At 43.8% G+C, this 17988-nt stretch overlaps 1 protein-coding gene across 1 annotated transcript in view; it reads left to right on the top strand.

Moving 5' to 3' along the window:
* Positions 1-16188, top strand: part of PSMD1 (proteasome 26S subunit, non-ATPase 1) — a 73608-nt gene extending 57420 nt beyond the window's left edge. The window contains exons 19-25 of the mRNA XM_027884092.1: positions 1946-2048; positions 7196-7365; positions 9015-9107; positions 10102-10194; positions 13042-13188; positions 14994-15148; positions 15969-16188. Coding sequence (XP_027739893.1) covers positions 1946-2048; positions 7196-7365; positions 9015-9107; positions 10102-10194; positions 13042-13188; positions 14994-15140 — 753 coding nt within the window. The 3' untranslated portion in view covers positions 15141-15148; positions 15969-16188. The remainder of the gene's footprint in view (positions 1-1945; positions 2049-7195; positions 7366-9014; positions 9108-10101; positions 10195-13041; positions 13189-14993; positions 15149-15968) is intronic.
* Positions 16189-17988: the final 1800 nt, after the last annotated feature.

Below are 17988 nucleotides of genomic sequence, written 5' to 3'. Positions count from 1 at the left end.
AGAGAGTGCCTGTTCCTTTAGGATACCTGTGTTTTAAGTGGTGTGATGAATTAACCTGCATTGAGAAATGCAGAAAACCTGCAGTTCCAATCTGAAGTGTCACCAGGCGTGCAGGGCTGCCAAGCAGCACTGCAGCTCTTGGGTGTAATGCTCATGAGTTGGAGAGGCAATCTCTGTCTTCTATCTGTCCCAGATATTGAGCATAATCTCTTAAAAATCTGGTCACAACTTCTTGCTGCCTCTGGTCAAAAATTGACACGTGAAATGTGGTGACATTCATTGCTATCGTTACCTCAGCTGCAGGATTACCTCATGGCTCTGATGTGCTTTTACTGGGAATCTGATCTTGTGCCGTGCTGAGAAACCCCTGCAGTTTGATTTGTTCCCTCAGACAGCTCTTCATTCTCTTTCAATAATTTTATTTTTTTTTACCTTGATGAATCCCAGTTTAATAAAACGTTATTCCCAGCACAGTTCTCGTGTCACTGACTCAGTTGTATGAACGGATGTTTTTTTCATAGGTGTGAAAACTTTCTGTAAAGCACTTTGAGATTCCCCAGTGCCCCCCAAGACAGGCCTTGTGTGGCAGGAGGGATGCCTGGAGGCTGCTCCTGGTGCTCTGTGCTGCCCACCCTTGGCACAGCTCTGGAGCTCGCAGTGCCCTGCACGGATGGGATGTTCATCACTGAGCAAAGGTCACTGGTGTCCCTGGAGAGCACGAGCTCTTTGGTTGTGAAAAGTGTCTGCAGGTTGTCTGGTATTAGCATTTAGATTTGGAAACTTTAACTACATTTGCAATACAAGGAACTGGTCACTTTCTCTACTGCCTCGAGCAACGAGTTTATCATCTCCCCTGTGGCTGCAGATGTAGGTAGAGGACTTTGAATAGCAGCAACAGAGTGGACCAGTACTGAGGAGAAGCTTATTCAAGATATCTTGGAAAGGCACTTTTTGAAAATATCTCCTTTGCTTTTGAGTATGTCAAGTGAAGGCTTAGTATATAAACAGAAAAAAAAAATTAAAACAAAACATCACATGGGTATATGGATTAAAATTAGTTTAAGGAAGAGGTATAAAAAATTCTTTCGGACATGCTGTGAATGGAATGAAGCTTCTCAGGTTTTGACTGGATTGCAGATTGGGATTTTCAGGTCTGCTTTTTCAGCTATATAAATTATACTTGAGCTATAGTTTTGCTCCACTGCGTATATTAAAGGACAAGTTATTAATTTACAGCAAAGCTTTAGACATTGCTGAATGTGATACTGTTGTGTCTCTTCAACCCTTAGTGAACCAGTGGAAGATGAAGCTGTTCAAGGCAATGACAATAATATAAATGAAGGCTTAGCAGTTTCTCTTACTAATGTGCACTTCAGATACTGTGGTGAACATACCATGGCATAAACTGTTACTTTATTATATATTTTCATTAATGATTTTCACTTGAAAGGTAGGAGTGCAGCAGCAATTTGCTGATGATGCATCATAGGGGCATTATCGATACAGCAGAAATATGGTACAGGAAAAATTGAATAAGTCTGAGGTTTTCAGCAACAGGAATTAGAGGACATTTATTAAAGTGCAGTGTCACTCACCTAAGAACATACATTAGTTCCTGCTACAAACTCATCAGTTGGTCTTTTATTCCAGTGTCACTTCAGGGATCCTCAGGGTGTTCCAGTAAGGCCTGCAGAATGTGGTTTGGAAATGAGTGTCCATTCTGACTATTTTAAAATCACTATAAGGGTATCTTCAAGTAGAGAAAATCTCTGTCATTAATTATTAGTGGGATGACTTGTAATACCAGTGACTAAAGCTGTTGAAAACATAAATGTCACCATAAGATGCAGAAATCCAGGATGTTTCCATTACAGATAGAATATTTGACTTGTGCAGTCAGTTTTATAATCTCTCGGTTTTTTTCCTTTTTCTCATCTTTATCCAGGTCAGCCAGTTCAGGCAGCTCTACTCCAAAGTGATCAATGATAAGCATGATGATGTTATGGCAAAGTTTGGAGCAATCCTGGCACAAGGCATTTTGGATGCAGGTAATTTCCCAAACATTTAAAGTTGTCAACAATTCTTAAAGTTGTTAAGCTGCATTTGCTGTAATAGCAAATTTCATTTGGGAGATGGAGTGTTGGGTTTATGCCTGTCATGTAATAGTAGCAAGGAATCTCAAATTTCAAGTTATTAACTCCGTTTTGTAGTTTCTGTCAGGAGAGACTCAGCCCAGTCATTGGGGCAGAATTCATGTCCGGAAGTCTGGAAAAATACAGTCTTTTTTGTCTGTTTTGTAACCCTGTATGTTAATTTATTACAGCATGATAGATTGCTTCTTTATTTTTCTAATTAAGCACCTACTCCAGAAATGTGGAAGTCACGTGGTATCCAGCCCCCATCTTTTTCTTTTTCTGTTAAATTTTACATAACCAGTTTAAAATACATATAAAAGTTTTTTAGGTATATGTTTTTAATAATTAAGTTCTGCTACTTTCACGAATGCTGAAGAGGTGCTGTACAAAGGAAGCAGAGTTAGCTGCGTCAGTGTTACGTCAGAACACCCAGTTAGTTTCACAGCCTCCCACTACCTTTCTCTAGCGAAGGAAACATAATTTTCTAGTGAAGGAAACATCATTTTCTCGCGAAGGAAACATCATGTTAATGACTAAATGATGAGTCAGGGATAGGATTCTCTTTAAAGGCATCAGCATTTCACAAGAGCCGAGCTGCAGGGCCAATTAAGGAAGGTTTCAGTAAGAAACAAGGACAGACAATGTTTTGAATTTTTCCTTCTGATGGAGCTAAGACTTGCACAGTGCTGTGTCTGTCAATGGCACCCCTTTTCCAAGTTTCCAAATGCAGTTTCTCCCACCTGGTTCCTTGTGCTGTGGCCTTCTCTTGCCTCCTTATCCCCTGTGATAGGCAGAAACAAGCTGTTTTTTCCTTTACTCTGAGATCAGGGTTAGTCCTGAAGTCACATAACCGAAGTCTTAGAATTTGTCTCTGATGTGGCTTGGGCACAGCACCCTGTGGGGTGTGTGTGAAATTGCTGCATCTCCAGGCTGGGTGGTGGGGAGAGAAGGACTTGGGGCTGCCTGCAGCTCTCTGCATGGAATCGGTTAAGAAGTGTTCCTGGTGGGCATGTGGCAGTCAGGCCTACTCCTGACAGGTGACTAGGGCTGCTCAGAGAGGAAAGTAATAGGAACCACCTTCCTGATCTTTCTTGCCTTCTGGGTACCCCTCCTGGAGCTCAGACTGAGCAATGTTCTTGGCACAAGACTCTTAAAATAATTTTGGTCATTCCCATACTCATACTCTGTTGCTGGGAACCAGAGCCCAGCTGGCTCTGAGATTTTTCTCAGCAGCACAGACGTGCTTTGAATTCTGACCTGTAAGAATTCATAAATTCATAAAAATGCAACTAAAACCTCATTTTGCTTTCTGTGTCACTCATGTATTGTATAATGACTTGGAAACCAGAAACATCCAATCCTAATAAACTGCATGTGAATTTATGCCGACTTTTACCCTCTTTATTTCTTGCTGAGTGGCTGGGGGAAGGCTGCGAACTCCCTTTCTTAACCTATTGCCACTTTCATTAGAGCCTCCTGAAAGAACAAATTCTTTTTATCTTTCCTATAGAACTGCAAGTGCTTATCTGGAACAATGAGTTATAGAATTTAATTATCACTACCAGGAAGAAAAGGTTCTTTGTGTTATCTGCCATAGTTGTGGCAATTGAGTTTAGGGGTTTTGTTGGGTATTTTTTTGTGAGGGTAGGAGAAGTGTAATTCTCTTCCAACAAAGGGGTTTGATTAGAAGGACAAGATTTCCAGTGCACAAGTGGGAAACGATGCACTGGAGGTGGGATTTTTGCTCTGACAATGAGGCAGCCATTAGACTGGTGGTTTAGTGGGAATGAGCAGGGTACCTTGGAAACACTGAAGTGGAAATGAAGAATTTGTTAATTGTCTAATTGATAGGCCACAGCAGCTGCATTTTTTCTTTAACAGCATAATTAAAAATAGACACTTTAACTTAGGATTTGGGGTTTTTTTCCCCAAAAACCCTCTGAACTTTTATAATGCTCCCCTTCATGGTACAAACATGTTCTCTTGTTCCAGGCTTTCTGTTCTTTTCACAATCATTATGCTTTATTTTCTGGAGTGTGAGCTATAAAGGGGATGTACTGATCTAATCAGATGTCAGCATCTTACTTGCTTGAAAACTATTTTGCCCTCTGGACTCTTGGCATTTTTGGTTCTTAATGCCACATTTCTGAATCAAGGAGCAGCAGTCCTGTGTGGAAAAAAGCAGTCCTATCCTATCAGAAAAATCCTTTTCTTGATATTTAGGGAAGGTTTTGAGTGGTCAGTACAACAGTTTGGAGACAGAAAGCAGTACTGGGCAGTACACACCGAAGACAAAAAGCTGTTGACAGCCTGATGGTGAATGTACTGGATTCCCCACAGTTTGGAGATATTTTTAATTACTGATGAAAAAGAAAGTATCATTCAAATTACAGAGGAAAGAGTTGCTTATCTCTTCATTGCCATCTCTCCAAAGAAGCATCTCACATGATGTTTTCTATTTTGGATGTTAAATACTTTAGTACAAAAAATAGACATGCAGTCTGCTCTCCCACGTCTTGAATTCGGTGCTACTGTTTCCCGCCTTTCTCCTGCCTGTCCCTGAACTCTGCATGTAAAGTTGGGACTAACTCTGTGGTAGTCAGGAAAAAAGACATTATCCTGTGCTCATGTTTTTGTCCATTATATTAGAGGTACTTTGTGTTTCACTGCCCATGTGAATCAGGTCACTGGCACATGCTGAAATCCACTCTGCTGGGGTTTTGATGGTTTGTCCTGTGAGATTTTGACATTCCAGTGCTGCTGTTCCCAGTCCAGGTTGTCTTCACTCATTACATAGATGAAGTGGATTGTAAGGCTTTGCTAATAGAGAAAGAAACAGTATGATACTGTCTGAAAATGGGATACTGCTTAGGCCAGGGTTGGAAACTAATTTCCAAAGTCTACAAGGCATCTTTTTTTAATGAGTGTTACTTCAGTGTCTTGTCCTGGGCTACACTGCCTTAGTATTAGCAAGTGCCACCAGGACTATATAAAGAGTGAGTTCACCAAAGTATATAAATCATCAGTGTGTGCTTGCTGCACTCCCCCTCTTGTTAACTGACACTCAGCTTGGGCCAGCAAACCCTCACAGCCTTTAGAACAGCCACTTGAATTCCAGCAAACCTTGCCCACAGTGGCAGTGTCAATTCTGGGAGATGGACCTCACCGTACTACCCTGGGATCCCTGAATTTTTTTCTTTTGTGTTTTTGAAAATTTTTTTCCAGACATCATGTCACAGCTTTCGTTCAGCTGAATGTCTGGAATGTGTTCCCTTCCAGGCTGTCAGGGCTGCTGTTTAGTCATGAAGATAAATCACAATTGTGCAGTATTATGTCTCCCCACCTTTCCTGCTCCCTGCAAAACCCTGGGAGTGAGGGTGGGCTGTTTGTGGGTGTAAGACAGCAGAAAGAAGTAGCATGACAGCATGTTTTGAATATGAAATCTGTTACTCATTCAGGAAATTCCAGAGATTGGATAATTATAAAGGTTAGAATTCTGAAGATGAAAGTGCAGAAGTTTGATAAAGTCCAGTTAAGCTCCTTGTGCGACATTCACTGGGCTGCTTGATCCAGAATATCTGCAGATATTCAGGGCCTGGCCCTTATACAGTGATGCAGTAAAGAAAAGTTCAATGTGAAGATGGGGGAGAAGACCAGAAATTTGAGTGCACAGCGCTTGACATGTTTAAGGGTAGCACAAGACCTCAGGCAGTCCTTCCATGGTGCTGTGGCAAATTCAGGTGAAAGGGCAAGAGATTGGTGTCAGAGAAAATAATAAGCAGAGCAGACCTAGCAGTAGTAAAAGACCATGTAATTGTCTTTCTCCAAAAAGGCAGCGGGAAGTTCTTGTGTCAAACAGGAGATCTGTTGCTATCCTGAAAGGAAAAACAAGGAGATAGGATGTATGCAGAGCATCTTACAGTAGGGCATCAAAGCCCTCCATCTTCCACTGCTTCTCCTGGGACTAACACTGACAGATACCCAAGATGAGATTACTGCTTCAGTCAGGGCTTTCATTAGTTTGGGCAGCAAAAAAATAGTTTTGTTTGTCTGTAAAACTCAGACATTTCCATTGCTGGCTGATCCTACTGAGGTGGCTGTTCGTGCAAGACAGGAGAATACTACTCCAGTTTGGGATTTTCAGCTACAAAGTGCCCTGAGTTTGCAGCAAGTGGGTGTTTGTATTTTAACAAAGTTAACCTCCCTGCACCTGGTCTTGTCAGCGGTAATGGACTTGCCTGGTGCCCTCTTCAACTCAATTCATTGTGTTCATCAGAAGACAGAAGATCAGATTAACACTTTCTCACTCTGTCTGCAAGCCCAATCTTTCAATTTGGTTTCTAGCTGGATGTTTCTGCACTACATCAACATATGGAGTTGTTTTGGTCTCTGCTTTGCAAGTACAAATCTAAGACTTGGTTGTCTGGCAGAGATGTAATTTTGCTGCAAAGACTGCAGGAGCTTGTCTCTGTGCAGCTTAGATTGATAACCTCTAGAAGCAACTTCTGAAGTTGCCGCTGTTTACGTTTTTTCTACTGAAATGGTGTAGGATAAAAACCTAGGCATATTTCTTCTGAATAACTGATAGTTCAAAGAAGTCAGCCACAGAAAGAAAAGTTTCTGTGTGCACTGCTTTATATGCAGTCTCCTCCTTGTGAGAATCGCCTTGAGGATCCATCTACATGCTGTGTTTTGAAGCTGCTTATGGCAAAGGTTTGCCTTTTTCTCCCCCTCTTTTTCCCTTCTGTGCTGTGCTTCTGTTTTACCCTTACCCTGGGAAAATGAGTGTGGAAGGGCTGTATTCACTGATGGTGGTTGGGTACTGTAGAGCAGTTTGGTCCTTACACTGTACATCTGTTTCACTGAGTAAACTGAGTAAACTGAGGTCACAGTAAGGGAGGGAGGTGTGTTGCAGAGCAGAAAACTGGCAATGTTGTGGCCTGGATTGTGCTGTGCAGCCCCTTCACAGGAGCTCTTTGAGGTGCATTGCTCAGGTGTCTCTGTGGAGTACCCAGGAATGCATTAATTCATTAACTTCCTGCATTTATGATTCCTTACAGGGGGCCATAACGTAACTATTTCACTGCAGTCGAGGACAGGACACACTCACATGCCTTCTGTGGTGGGGGTTCTGGTCTTCACCCAGTTTTGGTTCTGGTTCCCCCTGTCGCACTTCTTGTCGCTGGCTTTCACCCCAACCTGTGTCATTGGCCTTAACAAGGATCTTAAGGTACGTAATGAGCACTGACAGCTGCTTGGAAGGCTTGAGTGTCCTGCAAGGGGATTTATTGGTGTTCTTTGCATGTTTCCAGCTTGTTTGTGCCAGAAAAGGTTCTAACTGGAAGAAATCTGAAAAGCAGGTTTAAATTGTGGGATCTGTTGGTGGGAATAGGGACAAGAAAAATGTAGAAAGCAGACTTGGAACACTTTATTTCAAAGCAGCTTAAAAAGAAAGGAACTCTATTGGGTACATGTTGGGAGAGACTGCCCCGTTATCACTCCTGAAGGTCAGGGTTATTTAAAAAAAAAAGTGTGTTGCCCCCCTGGCCTCCCAAATAAATGATGTGATATTCTCCCCTAGGAAAGCTAGCAGTGGGAAAAGAGGATTTGTTTGAATTCCTTGGGGAGTAAACATTAAACTGAGCAGTCAGTACAGTACTTTACTTATGCATCTGTTCTTCCAGCTGATCAGCTGTGGTACGGCCCCTGTAAGCTGGGTACCGTGCTGGGTCTCCTGTGCTGGAGAACTGAGGTCATAACTTCCACAAAAAGCTTCTGGATGTGGCACTGCAGGGATGTGCTGCCCCCTCCCATCATTGCTGCAGCCTTATTCTGGGATGCACAGAGCATGCATAGGGCTGGCTGGTCCCAGAGTCCCTCCTGGCCCGAGCCAGCTGGCTGGATTGCAGCCCCTGGACCGAAGCCTTAGGGCTCTAAGTTGCTTTTCTTCACCTGTCTCGGACTGAGCTTCAAGTCCATGTACACACAGCGCAAAATTCTCACTCTGTTTGAAGAGAGAAGTTTACGTAAATTTTTCTTCCCTCTCCCCTGAAAACTTTACAGGGGTTGCATTGCTGCTTGTCCCTGTGCCTTCCCAGTGGTGATTGGCTCAGCACCTTTTTGCCTGCTTGGCTGTACTGCCATTTTGACTCCCTGTCCTCATCCCTTAGTTTCCAGGCTGTGGGTCAGGTTGTGCTGTGTAATTTGGCTGGCATGCCAAAGCTGGCTGTATGTTGTGGGCTGCACCACACCCACCTTGCTTCCTCAGAGCAGTCCTGGTTCTGTTGTTGCTCCATGATACGTCATGAGAGACGAGAGTTGAGATACTGCAAAAATTAAATCAGTTTAAGAATTTGGATTTGCTGTCAAAAGATACTCTCTGCCCTTGCTTAAGTAGACAAGAGTAAGAGAATATGTGACACTGGTAGCCCACCCCTAAATGTACAGTGCTTTGGCAGGAGGGGAATGTCAGGCAGTGCTTGGTTTGCCCTTGTGTGCATTGGCAGAGCAGATCTTCACTTAAATCTTAAACCAATTTTCTGTTAATACACACAGACCCAGCAACAACATCAAAACCACAAAACCTTTGAAACAATGAAAACAAAGCATGGTGTGAATAGCATAGAGGGTATGGAGAGGGCTAGGAGAGCTTGCCAGAGTCGAATTATAGAATAATTAAATAACATTGTTCTAGTTGAACTGTTGCCACTGATAACAGTTTCTCAGCTTCCGGAGGGGGAAAAGGAGAAGCTTGTATTCTTTGGAGAATCTGTGTTTGTCTCTGCTGGAAGGAAAATGAAGCTAAAGTAATTATTCTGCTGTGGATTTTTTTTCCCTGTCTTCCTCGGTTCTAATATGTTTTTAAACTCTTTGTTTTAGATGCCAAAAGTCCAGTACAAGTCCAACTGTAAGCCGTCCACATTTGCCTATCCCCCACCTCTTGAGGTACCAAAGGAAAAGGAGAAAGAAAAGGTATTTGGGCTGGCTTTCTGTGTTGCAAAGACTAACCCCTTCTCCCTCCTAGTATAAACATTGACTTTGGTGGTACTAACAGGGAATCTAAAGAGTGAAGGAAAAATTGGCAGGGGCTGTAGTCTCTGAAAGAGAATTCTAGGCAATTTTTCCTGCTGTGCCTGGGACTGTGGCATACAAGCTCTGTGCTACTGAATTGCTGGAACCTCCCTTTTTCTGAAGTGGTCAAGCCAGAAGCATTGATTTAAAAAACTGCTTTCCATGCCCTACTGACTTGTATGTGTGTGTCAGTGTTGTGCAGCATCTGGCACAGCAGGGCCCTTGCCTGTGCCTTGGGCTCCAAAGTGCTGCTGCAGTACAGCTCTTGAGAGTACTGGGTGGGACACTTCTCAAAGAGTCCCCTCTGAAAGGGGCAGTGGGCCCATGTGCAAGAATAATAGCTGCCAGCTCCATGGATTGCAAAAAGGTGAGTGTGGAACTGAGAATATCTAGGAAGAGATGAGACTTGTGGGATGACAACTGGGACACTAGTGGAAGCAGTTTGTCTCCTGGCACAGGATGGTAAAAGCTGTCAAACAAACCACAGCAGCAGGCAGAGCAGCCCTTAGGGAGCAGTGGCAGCAGTGGAGACCTCAGGCACATCATCTGATGAATGACATGGTGTAAAATGAAATGAAAACTGTAAAACGTTTTAACAGAATTGAATGCTGGGCAGAACAGATTTCCAAGCCACCAAAGAATCCAGAAATTAACTCTGTTGAAAGGCAAAGCTCACTGCTTACAGCTCCTTTCTTGCCTTTCTCTTTTAAACTTCCCTGGCCAAAAGGTAACGTGCCAAGAAGCCCACATTTAGCCTCAGCAGCAACACTGACAAACACTGTTGCTCCTTGTCCCTCTCAGAAAGTTACTGCAATTTGTTCCCCGGCCTGGGGAGCTGAAGCTCAGTGTACAGTGTTGTGGTCACACTGAATGTCTTCTCTGTTGCCATATCCAGGTTTCCACTGCTGTGCTGTCCATCACTGCAAAAGCCAAGAAGAAGGAAAAGGAAAAGGAGAAAGAGAAGAAGGAAGAGGAAAAGATGGAAGTGGTAGGTGGAAACATTGAAACTTAAATGTCTTCTTCCCCCTGCCCCATAAGTGTGAAAGGTGTGTCGTGAAAGCTGTCACCCTCATCGCTGTCACCTCATCACCCGTGCTAGTTCTGAGCAAAGCACTGACACACATTACAGTGTTCTGCACACACTGGTCAGCACCTTTAACCTGTGAATGTGTGTGTGTGCACTGTTAAAAGCAAGAGGTGCTATTGTTTGTGAATCCATTATTTCTGAGAAATAAATCTTCCTCAGTATTAAGTTACTGACTCCCTTAAAGGCAGAAGCTTGTCTTGACAAATTTATGTGCCTTTAATGGCATGAACCTTATGAGTATTATTTCATTGCTTACTCTTTCTAGACCCAGGGGAATTTTGTCTCTTATCCATGTACTTTTCTTATAATGTTGAAAAGTCTTAGTAATTTCATGCCCTTGGTACCTCTGACCTTTTAAAACGACATCAGTGTTGCAACAGTTGCTTGGTGGTGTCTAATTCAGTTGAGAACACTGAAGAGTTTAAGCTTTCTGGGTTTCTACGTGCTTAACCTCTTATTCTGAAATGTTGATCTTTTTGGCAGCAGTCTCTTACATGCTTGGCCCATCTATCAAAATGCCAACATTTATCCACACACAGCTTAGAATCAGCTGAGGTTTGAGTACAGGATCCATATGTTGCTCAGTAGTTATGATGATTCCTTTAGTCCTCTGATGATTTCTTTCAGCTCATAGACCTGACACTGGAACTTGTCATTCTCATCTGTGAGTAATGTGTCATCCTGGAGCAAGCTGAGTAATGTACAAATGAATTCTTGGTGGTTGCTGTAGTTTGGAAAACATATGGCAGCTAAAATTCTTGCTGTACTGACAAAAGACCCTTTCTTTTGTGTTCTGGTAACAGATGCAAATATTCCAAGAACAACTGTAAGCTGAAAAAACATTATACACTCATAGAATTGTTTAGGTTGGAAAGATCTCTAAGATCATCAAGTTCAACTGTTACCCCAGCAATGGCAAGCCCACCACCAAACCATGTCCCTGGGTGCCACATCTACATCTTTTAAATACCTCCAGGGACGGTGACTCCACCACTCCACCAGGCAGCCTGTTTGAGTGCTTGACCTTTTTGGTGAAGATGTTTTTTCTAATATCCAATCCAACCCTCCCTGGCACAACTTGAGGCCATTTCCTCTTGTCCTGTCAGATCCTTCTGCAGAGCCTTCCCACCCTCCAGCTCATGAACACACCCACCTAACTTGGTGTCACCTGCAAACTTGTTGGGGATTTGCTTGATCCCCTCATCCAGATAATTGATGAAGATATTAAACAGGACTGGCCCCAGTACTGAGCCCTGGGGAACACCACTGTGACCAGCTGACAGCACTCTCTGGGGAATGTATCCAGTTTTCTACCCAGTGAACAGTGCCCCTGGCCAAGCCACGAGCAGCCAGTTTTTCCTGGAAAATGCTGTGGGAAGTGGTGTCAAAACCTTTACTAAAGCTGCCAAGCTCAGTACAAATCTTTCTGATTCCCCTTTAACATTTGCGTGAGAAAAGAAGCATGGTCATGGAATTTTTGACCTCTTTAGATTAAAAAAACCCACTCATGTGGCATAAGAACAAAGGTGTATGTGTAAAATAACCTTCCTAGGCCTACATAGATGTGGCCATGTTGTAGGCACCTAACCCTATCCGGTTGGCCCAAAAAATTAATCATCTCATGCGTGCGAGGTAGAATCTCTGGGTTTTTTGCTCCTTTATCAAGTTTGCTTGTCACCAAACATTCTTTTCTTTGAATTATTCTTAGAATTCTAGGTACTAAGTCAAGTGTGCTGAACAAATGTATGTTTCTTCTAAAATTTCTACAACTTACAGTTAAGTGCAGGTGTTGAGAGGAAGTAACATACTAGAAGGGATTCACATGTTGTGTCTGTGTGTGTGTCCAGATATCTGTACAGTTTTCCTGGCTGAATCAAATGGAAAAGCAAGGATAGTAAAAAGGGAGCTTGCTGCCACCTGCTGTGTTTGAGTTGAGTGTTTTGCCATTGTCCCAATGTTTTAGAGGTATCATTGCTTTCCTGTGTTTCTCTTATGCCTGTTATATGACTAGTAATCCATGGCTTCCAGGAGATCTGCACAGCAACAAGCAGCCACTGTGCCTGAGAAAGTCCTGTCTGCTGTTACAGGACGTGCTGTGAACTCAGTGGTGTTCCTGATCACTCCCTATTGGTTTTTTCCTGTCTTTTCTGTGGTCTTTTTTGTTTGCAACTCAGATGTTCCTGAGCAAGAGCGAAAACATGACCCATGTTCTTAAGTATGTAAAGGATGCTGGTTTTTTTCCTTCTGAGCTTTTGCCTCTAGCTGCTGAGTCATTGGTAAAGGAGGGCTGCACTGCAGTTCCCTAGGGAGTCACTGAGGTCGTTTTGGGTGAGCTGCTGTGAAATGTGAGTGACAGTTTTATAGCTGGGAAAACACAAGGGCAGCTTTGGCAATTTTTATGTGCTCAGTAATGATATCAAGGAGTCTTCAGTTGTGACAGAGAGTGGTGAGTGAGTTTACAGAAAAAGTCTTAGAAAGGGAAGGCAGGGGTAAACAGTTCCTCTGCCAACCTCTCGCTGAACGTGCTTTTGTCTGCAGCTGGGAGTGAAGCCTTGCCTTGTCGAGAGCACTTAGACCCACTGTGATGTTGCCTGTGCCAGCCTATAAGTGTTTGTATGTTCCTCAGCAGAAGAATGGTTTCTCACCATGCTCTGGAATAGCTGCCTGGTTGTTCCTTACGCTCCTGAACTGTGAAAGGGTTAGAGGTTACTGCCAAAATCATGCTGATGTTCTCCTCCCCTTCCACAGGATGAGACTGAAAAGAAGGATGAAAAAGAAAAGAAAAAAGAGCCTGAACCCAACTTCCAGCTTTTGGACAACCCAGCCAGAGTCATGCCTGCTCAGCTCAAAGTTCTCACTATGACAGAGAGCTGCCGGTATCAGCCTTTCAAGCCAGTAAGTGTCACCTTCCCAGTCCACGTGCTTGGCAGAGCATTCCCAGTGCTGGGCTTGTGCATAAGGACCCCGAGGTTCTGTGTGTCCAGGAGAATGCCACTCACAGCTGGTCAGCACTGGAATGTGTTGCAGAGATTTGCAGCTTTGCTGTTGTCATTTGCTTTTTAATGTCCCTCTCTCCAAATGATCACATGGAGTTCCAGTTGGGGGAAAGTCAGAGCTGCTGCAAACCTTTCCACCATGCTAGTGCTGCTTTATTTTTTCTTTCTTGTCAAATGCTGCAACGTGGAAACCAATCAGACGTACCCTGTGTATTAATGACATTGCTGAGAACATAAAGACTGAGGCGTGATCTTTACAATAGATTGAGAAGTTGTACAGGTTCATTGTCATTAGGACTCGTGCTGGAGCTTTATTATCCTGCAATATGATTTATACCTAAATGGAGGGTTGTTTTCATTGAACAGGTTTCCTATTCAGTTACATCTGGCCTTAGAGAAGTGCCTTCAGCTCATGTTAACATAGAGAACAGAGAGCATGTGATTGTCAGATGGAGAATGAAAAAGGTCTTTTAGCACTAAGCCCAAGGGGTAACTAACTGTTCTGTGAGATGCTCAGATACACTGCAAAGCTGATAAGCTCACTCATGAATTCTAAATCTCCTCAGTTAAATTCTTCTGCCCTTTATTTTTGTGCAAGAAATAACACCCACCCTTGACTTACCCCTTTTGCAGGATTATGCATGGGGAAATGGTGTTCAGAAGAAGTAATCTTTTTTTCCCAGGAAGATAGTGATATTTTTAATAAATGGATTTCCTGGAATTTCATCAGCACATTGGAATTCTCTGTGCACCATCCCCTTCCGAAATGTCTCCTTTAGGAAAGCTGTGGAGGGGTTTTTTAGTCTCTACCCTTTAAAATGTGGATTTTGCTGTTTGGATTGGAAGGATCTGCTGTGTGTTCCAGTAAGTGTCCACTCACTGAAGTGTGGACATACAGTTGTTTGCTTCAGTTTCAAAAGAAGCAGAGCCCTCGGTGGGGGAGTGCAGTTTCCTGCCTCAAAGTCCCATAAACAGGTTTTGAAGAGAACAGAACAGTGCAGTTTTTGCTGGGATTAGGGTGTGTAACCAAGGAGGCTCTTGGAATGGTTTGCTCTGCTTTGGGGAATGCCAGAGTAAAAGGCCTCTTAGAAATGCTCTTTATGGCCTGGAGTCCTGCTGTGGCCAAAGCCCTGATCCCAGCCAGGCGTGACACAGCACTGCCTTTTCGCACCTTGTGTTCCAGTCCTGGAAGGCACACGGATTTGCTTCAGCCTGCCAAGATGTTTGGTTGTGATCTTTGTAATTAATTCCCCTTTGGTTTTGCGAGCTTCTGCTAATAGGATTCCTCGTTTGGTGGAAGCTGGTGATCAGATTAGTCTCTGTTTCACAGAACCTCCTGGGAGGCAGCCACACAGAGACGCTTCACTAAGCTTTGTTAACCTGCAAAGAGGAGCCTTTTAAAGCAATTACAGTTCAATTAGTTTTCATGTGGAAAGCCCCAGACTGGAACTGGGGTAAAGCTGTGAATCCAGGTGCCACTTTCTATCAAAATGAGACCTAGATAGTGGAAGGTAGTCTGGATAGACTCTCTCTGTTCCATCTCCTTATCAGGCAGAGATCCAGGTGAGTGTCAGATGCTTTGCTCTCTGAAATTCGTTCCCGCTGAGGCATCTCATATGGCCTAGGATAGACTCTGTGGCCACAAACACTCCACCATGAGGCAGAGGCAATCAGCTCTAAATGCTCATTGCACTTGTCTTGCAGCTTTCCATTGGAGGTATCATCATTCTGAAGGACACCAGTGAGGATATGGAGGAGCTGGTTGAACCTGTGGCAGCTCATGGTCCGAAGATCGAGGAAGAGGAGCAGGAACCTGAACCACCAGAGCCCTTTGAGTACATTGATGATTAAGACACGAGGTACAGTGTAGTGTGCAGAGTCACCTTTATTAATCCCAAGGAAGGAAAAGCATGTTTGGATCAACTGAAGCAGTTATCAGCTCCCAGCACTCTTGTTTTAAGCTCTTTGACGGCTTCTGTGTTAGATTCAGAAACACTCTTTGTCCCAATTCCAAGAGTTGGCAGCAATTAAAGAGAAGTCCACAAGTCCACTCTTCTAGGTCAGGCCTGACCCAGTTGTAATGGATCTGGTCTCTAATCTGGCAGGCTTGGCTACTCTTGAGTGGAATGTGGCTGGGCAGAATTAGAGCAGCTCATGGGGTCCCAGGCAACAGCTGAGCTGAGAATAGTCAGCTCCTGAAAGATGGTCCTAGAGAAGAAAGTAGTTTATATAACAAAGCTGTCATCTACTTGACCTCAAGATTGGTCAAAAGAGAATCAGTGCTCTGCTTTCTGGGGTTGTCTTGTCTTCCCAGCAGTTCTTAGCAGAATTTGAAGACATTCCAGTTGTGGGTTCTGTGGTGCTCTGTGAGCCCAACATAATGGTACTGGTAGATCCGTTCCAGGCAATGAGTTCTCAGGTTCCTTGGTTAAAGTGCCTGAACTGATGTACAAGTTTCTCACTGAGAGGCTTCATTTCCAAATATGGGCTGGCATGTCCCAGGGTTCTCATGAGCAAAGATTATCCACTTGAATTGGTGGAAGGGCAGGAAAACAAACTCCTTGCTAAAAACTATAAATGTTGCGTCAGTGACAGGCTCGGGTGAGTGTGTGGAGCCGACCACAAGAAGCCTTAGTTAAATACATTTCATTTTCTGGTGTCTCTCTTTCCCTCCTCCAGGGTCATGTCCTCTAAAGAAGACACTATGCTTGATATCAGAAAGACAGACATGAAGACCTTCCTATCGAGATCTGCTGTTCAGTGCATGCAGCCCCAATCTGTGCTGAGCTAAAGCTGATAGTCCGTGTTTTATGGCTGAAGAACAGATATATGCTATTTAGTGTACTCTTTCACAAAACCTTGTTTTCAAATAAATATATTAAAAACTCTTGAAAGAAAACTTGCTACTTAAAAAAAAGAAAAAGAAAAAAGGAAGCCTAACAACCCTTTTTCTGCTCACTCCAAATGTTAAAAACTAGACTCAAGTTGTGCATCTTGCTCTGTCAAAGCTTGACTGACTGCTCTGCTGTAGAGTCGTCAGGATCTGTGCACAGCCTGCTTTCTGTAGCACTTGCTTAGGCTGAGCAAGGGTACAAGACCTGCCTGGCCCAGCCAGGTGCTACAGAGAGGTCAGGTCTCCACTTGCCAGCAGCTGCACAGAGAAGGTCTGTTTCCAAATTACCTCCATGGTACTGGTCTTCCCCCTTGCTCATCCTTGGTATTCATGTGACGGTGTAGGGCTTACAGAAGGCTCTGGGAGTTCATGATGGGGAAATTGGGGCATGTTTCTCCTTGTTTCTCAGAATTCCCTTTTTGTGTGTGTGTGCTTTTCCTGCTTTCACCAAATATGGGTGTAATAGCTGGTATGAGCAAACAGCTGGTTGCATTGCAGGCCTAGGTGGGGTGAAGCCAGCCAGGAGTTGTCACACTGATGTGCATCATTAGCCAAGGGGAATTTTAGTCAGGGATATGGAACAAGGAGCAGTCAGAAGGAAGGAATGGTGCTCCACTGTTCACTGTCCAACCGGCCCTTCACCTGTTGGGCTGTAACACTTCAAAGGGTGTGAGAACACTACATCAGAGATTGCAGCCCCGGTCTGCTCTCAGCCACACACTGGACAAAGCTCCATCGGTCTCCTCCCCGCTCCCCATTCCTCCTGGAATGAGGTTTTTATTGTAGGTGTGTGGGGAGTATTTTGCTCCATGTGAATATACCACAATTTCATGTGCATTGATAATAATGGAAGACAAATCTTGCATGTAGGACCTGGGAGCTTTTCCAGCAGATGGTTTATTTTGGTGAATGTTACTATAGCAATAGGATAATCTGCCTTGGTTCTCTGAAAACCTAAGGAATAGAGCAGAAGTGTGGGACTGAAAGCCAATTTTGAGTCCTAGGCTGCAGCCAGAGGTCCCTCTAATTGAAATGTCTCTGAGAGGGGGCTGGTCATAGCTTGTAGCTCTCAGAGTGATCCCGTGTTCTCCCATGGAGCAGAGCCAGGAATGAACATGAAATGGCTACAGACAACGTTACTGTCAGTAAAACTGGAAACAAAGAGGGAATTGCTGCTCCAATTCCACGGTCATTCAAAGCAAGACCTGCTGCTGTGGTGCAAGAAACAGAAGCTGGACAAATGAACATTGTCCAGCTCCTCTAGCGCTGTAATCCCTTCCCTTTGTATGGACATCTGCATCCCTTGCTCCAACATGTTCTGCTGATGCCCACCAGTATGGTGCTTTTCAGGTAACTTGTTAGTAATACCTTGTGTCATAAAATACTGTGGAGAGGGGAGGACACTGGGAAGAGAAAAAACTCCGGTCATTCAGCAACCTGCCAGTTGGCTGGATATTGCTGGGATGTTTTTAGAGTTCAAGTAGAAATGCTGGGAATAGCTGGCTCAGAAAGTCCTAAAGTCCTGTATTGGTGCCTTGGCCAAGCTGTGAACAGTCTTCTGCTTTTTACTGGACTTCTTCCTGAGTTTTTCATATTGAATTTCATATGAAAATTGTTATAATATGAACGTATTCCTGGTGCTTGCTACAGATTGTCAGTGTGTCTGTAAATCTGTAAGTGCGGAACAGTTCCCACTGAGCCATGTACTGCCTGGGACACCATGGAGGACTCTTAATTCTTGTGCTAAATGATTCTCTTGTGCCTGTAAAATCCCTCCTGCCCCTGGTGCTGATGTGTCCCTAGAGC

The sequence above is a fragment of the Empidonax traillii genome, unplaced genomic scaffold, assembly GCF_003031625.1.
Source record: "Empidonax traillii isolate 1590-97213 ecotype Southwest subspecies unplaced genomic scaffold, ASM303162v1 scaffold138:size3245559, whole genome shotgun sequence".
NCBI classification, from domain to species: Eukaryota; Metazoa; Chordata; class Aves; order Passeriformes; family Tyrannidae; genus Empidonax; species Empidonax traillii.
The sequence above is the reverse complement of the archived record's forward strand: the minus strand, read 5'-3'. Positions and strand labels throughout refer to the sequence as shown.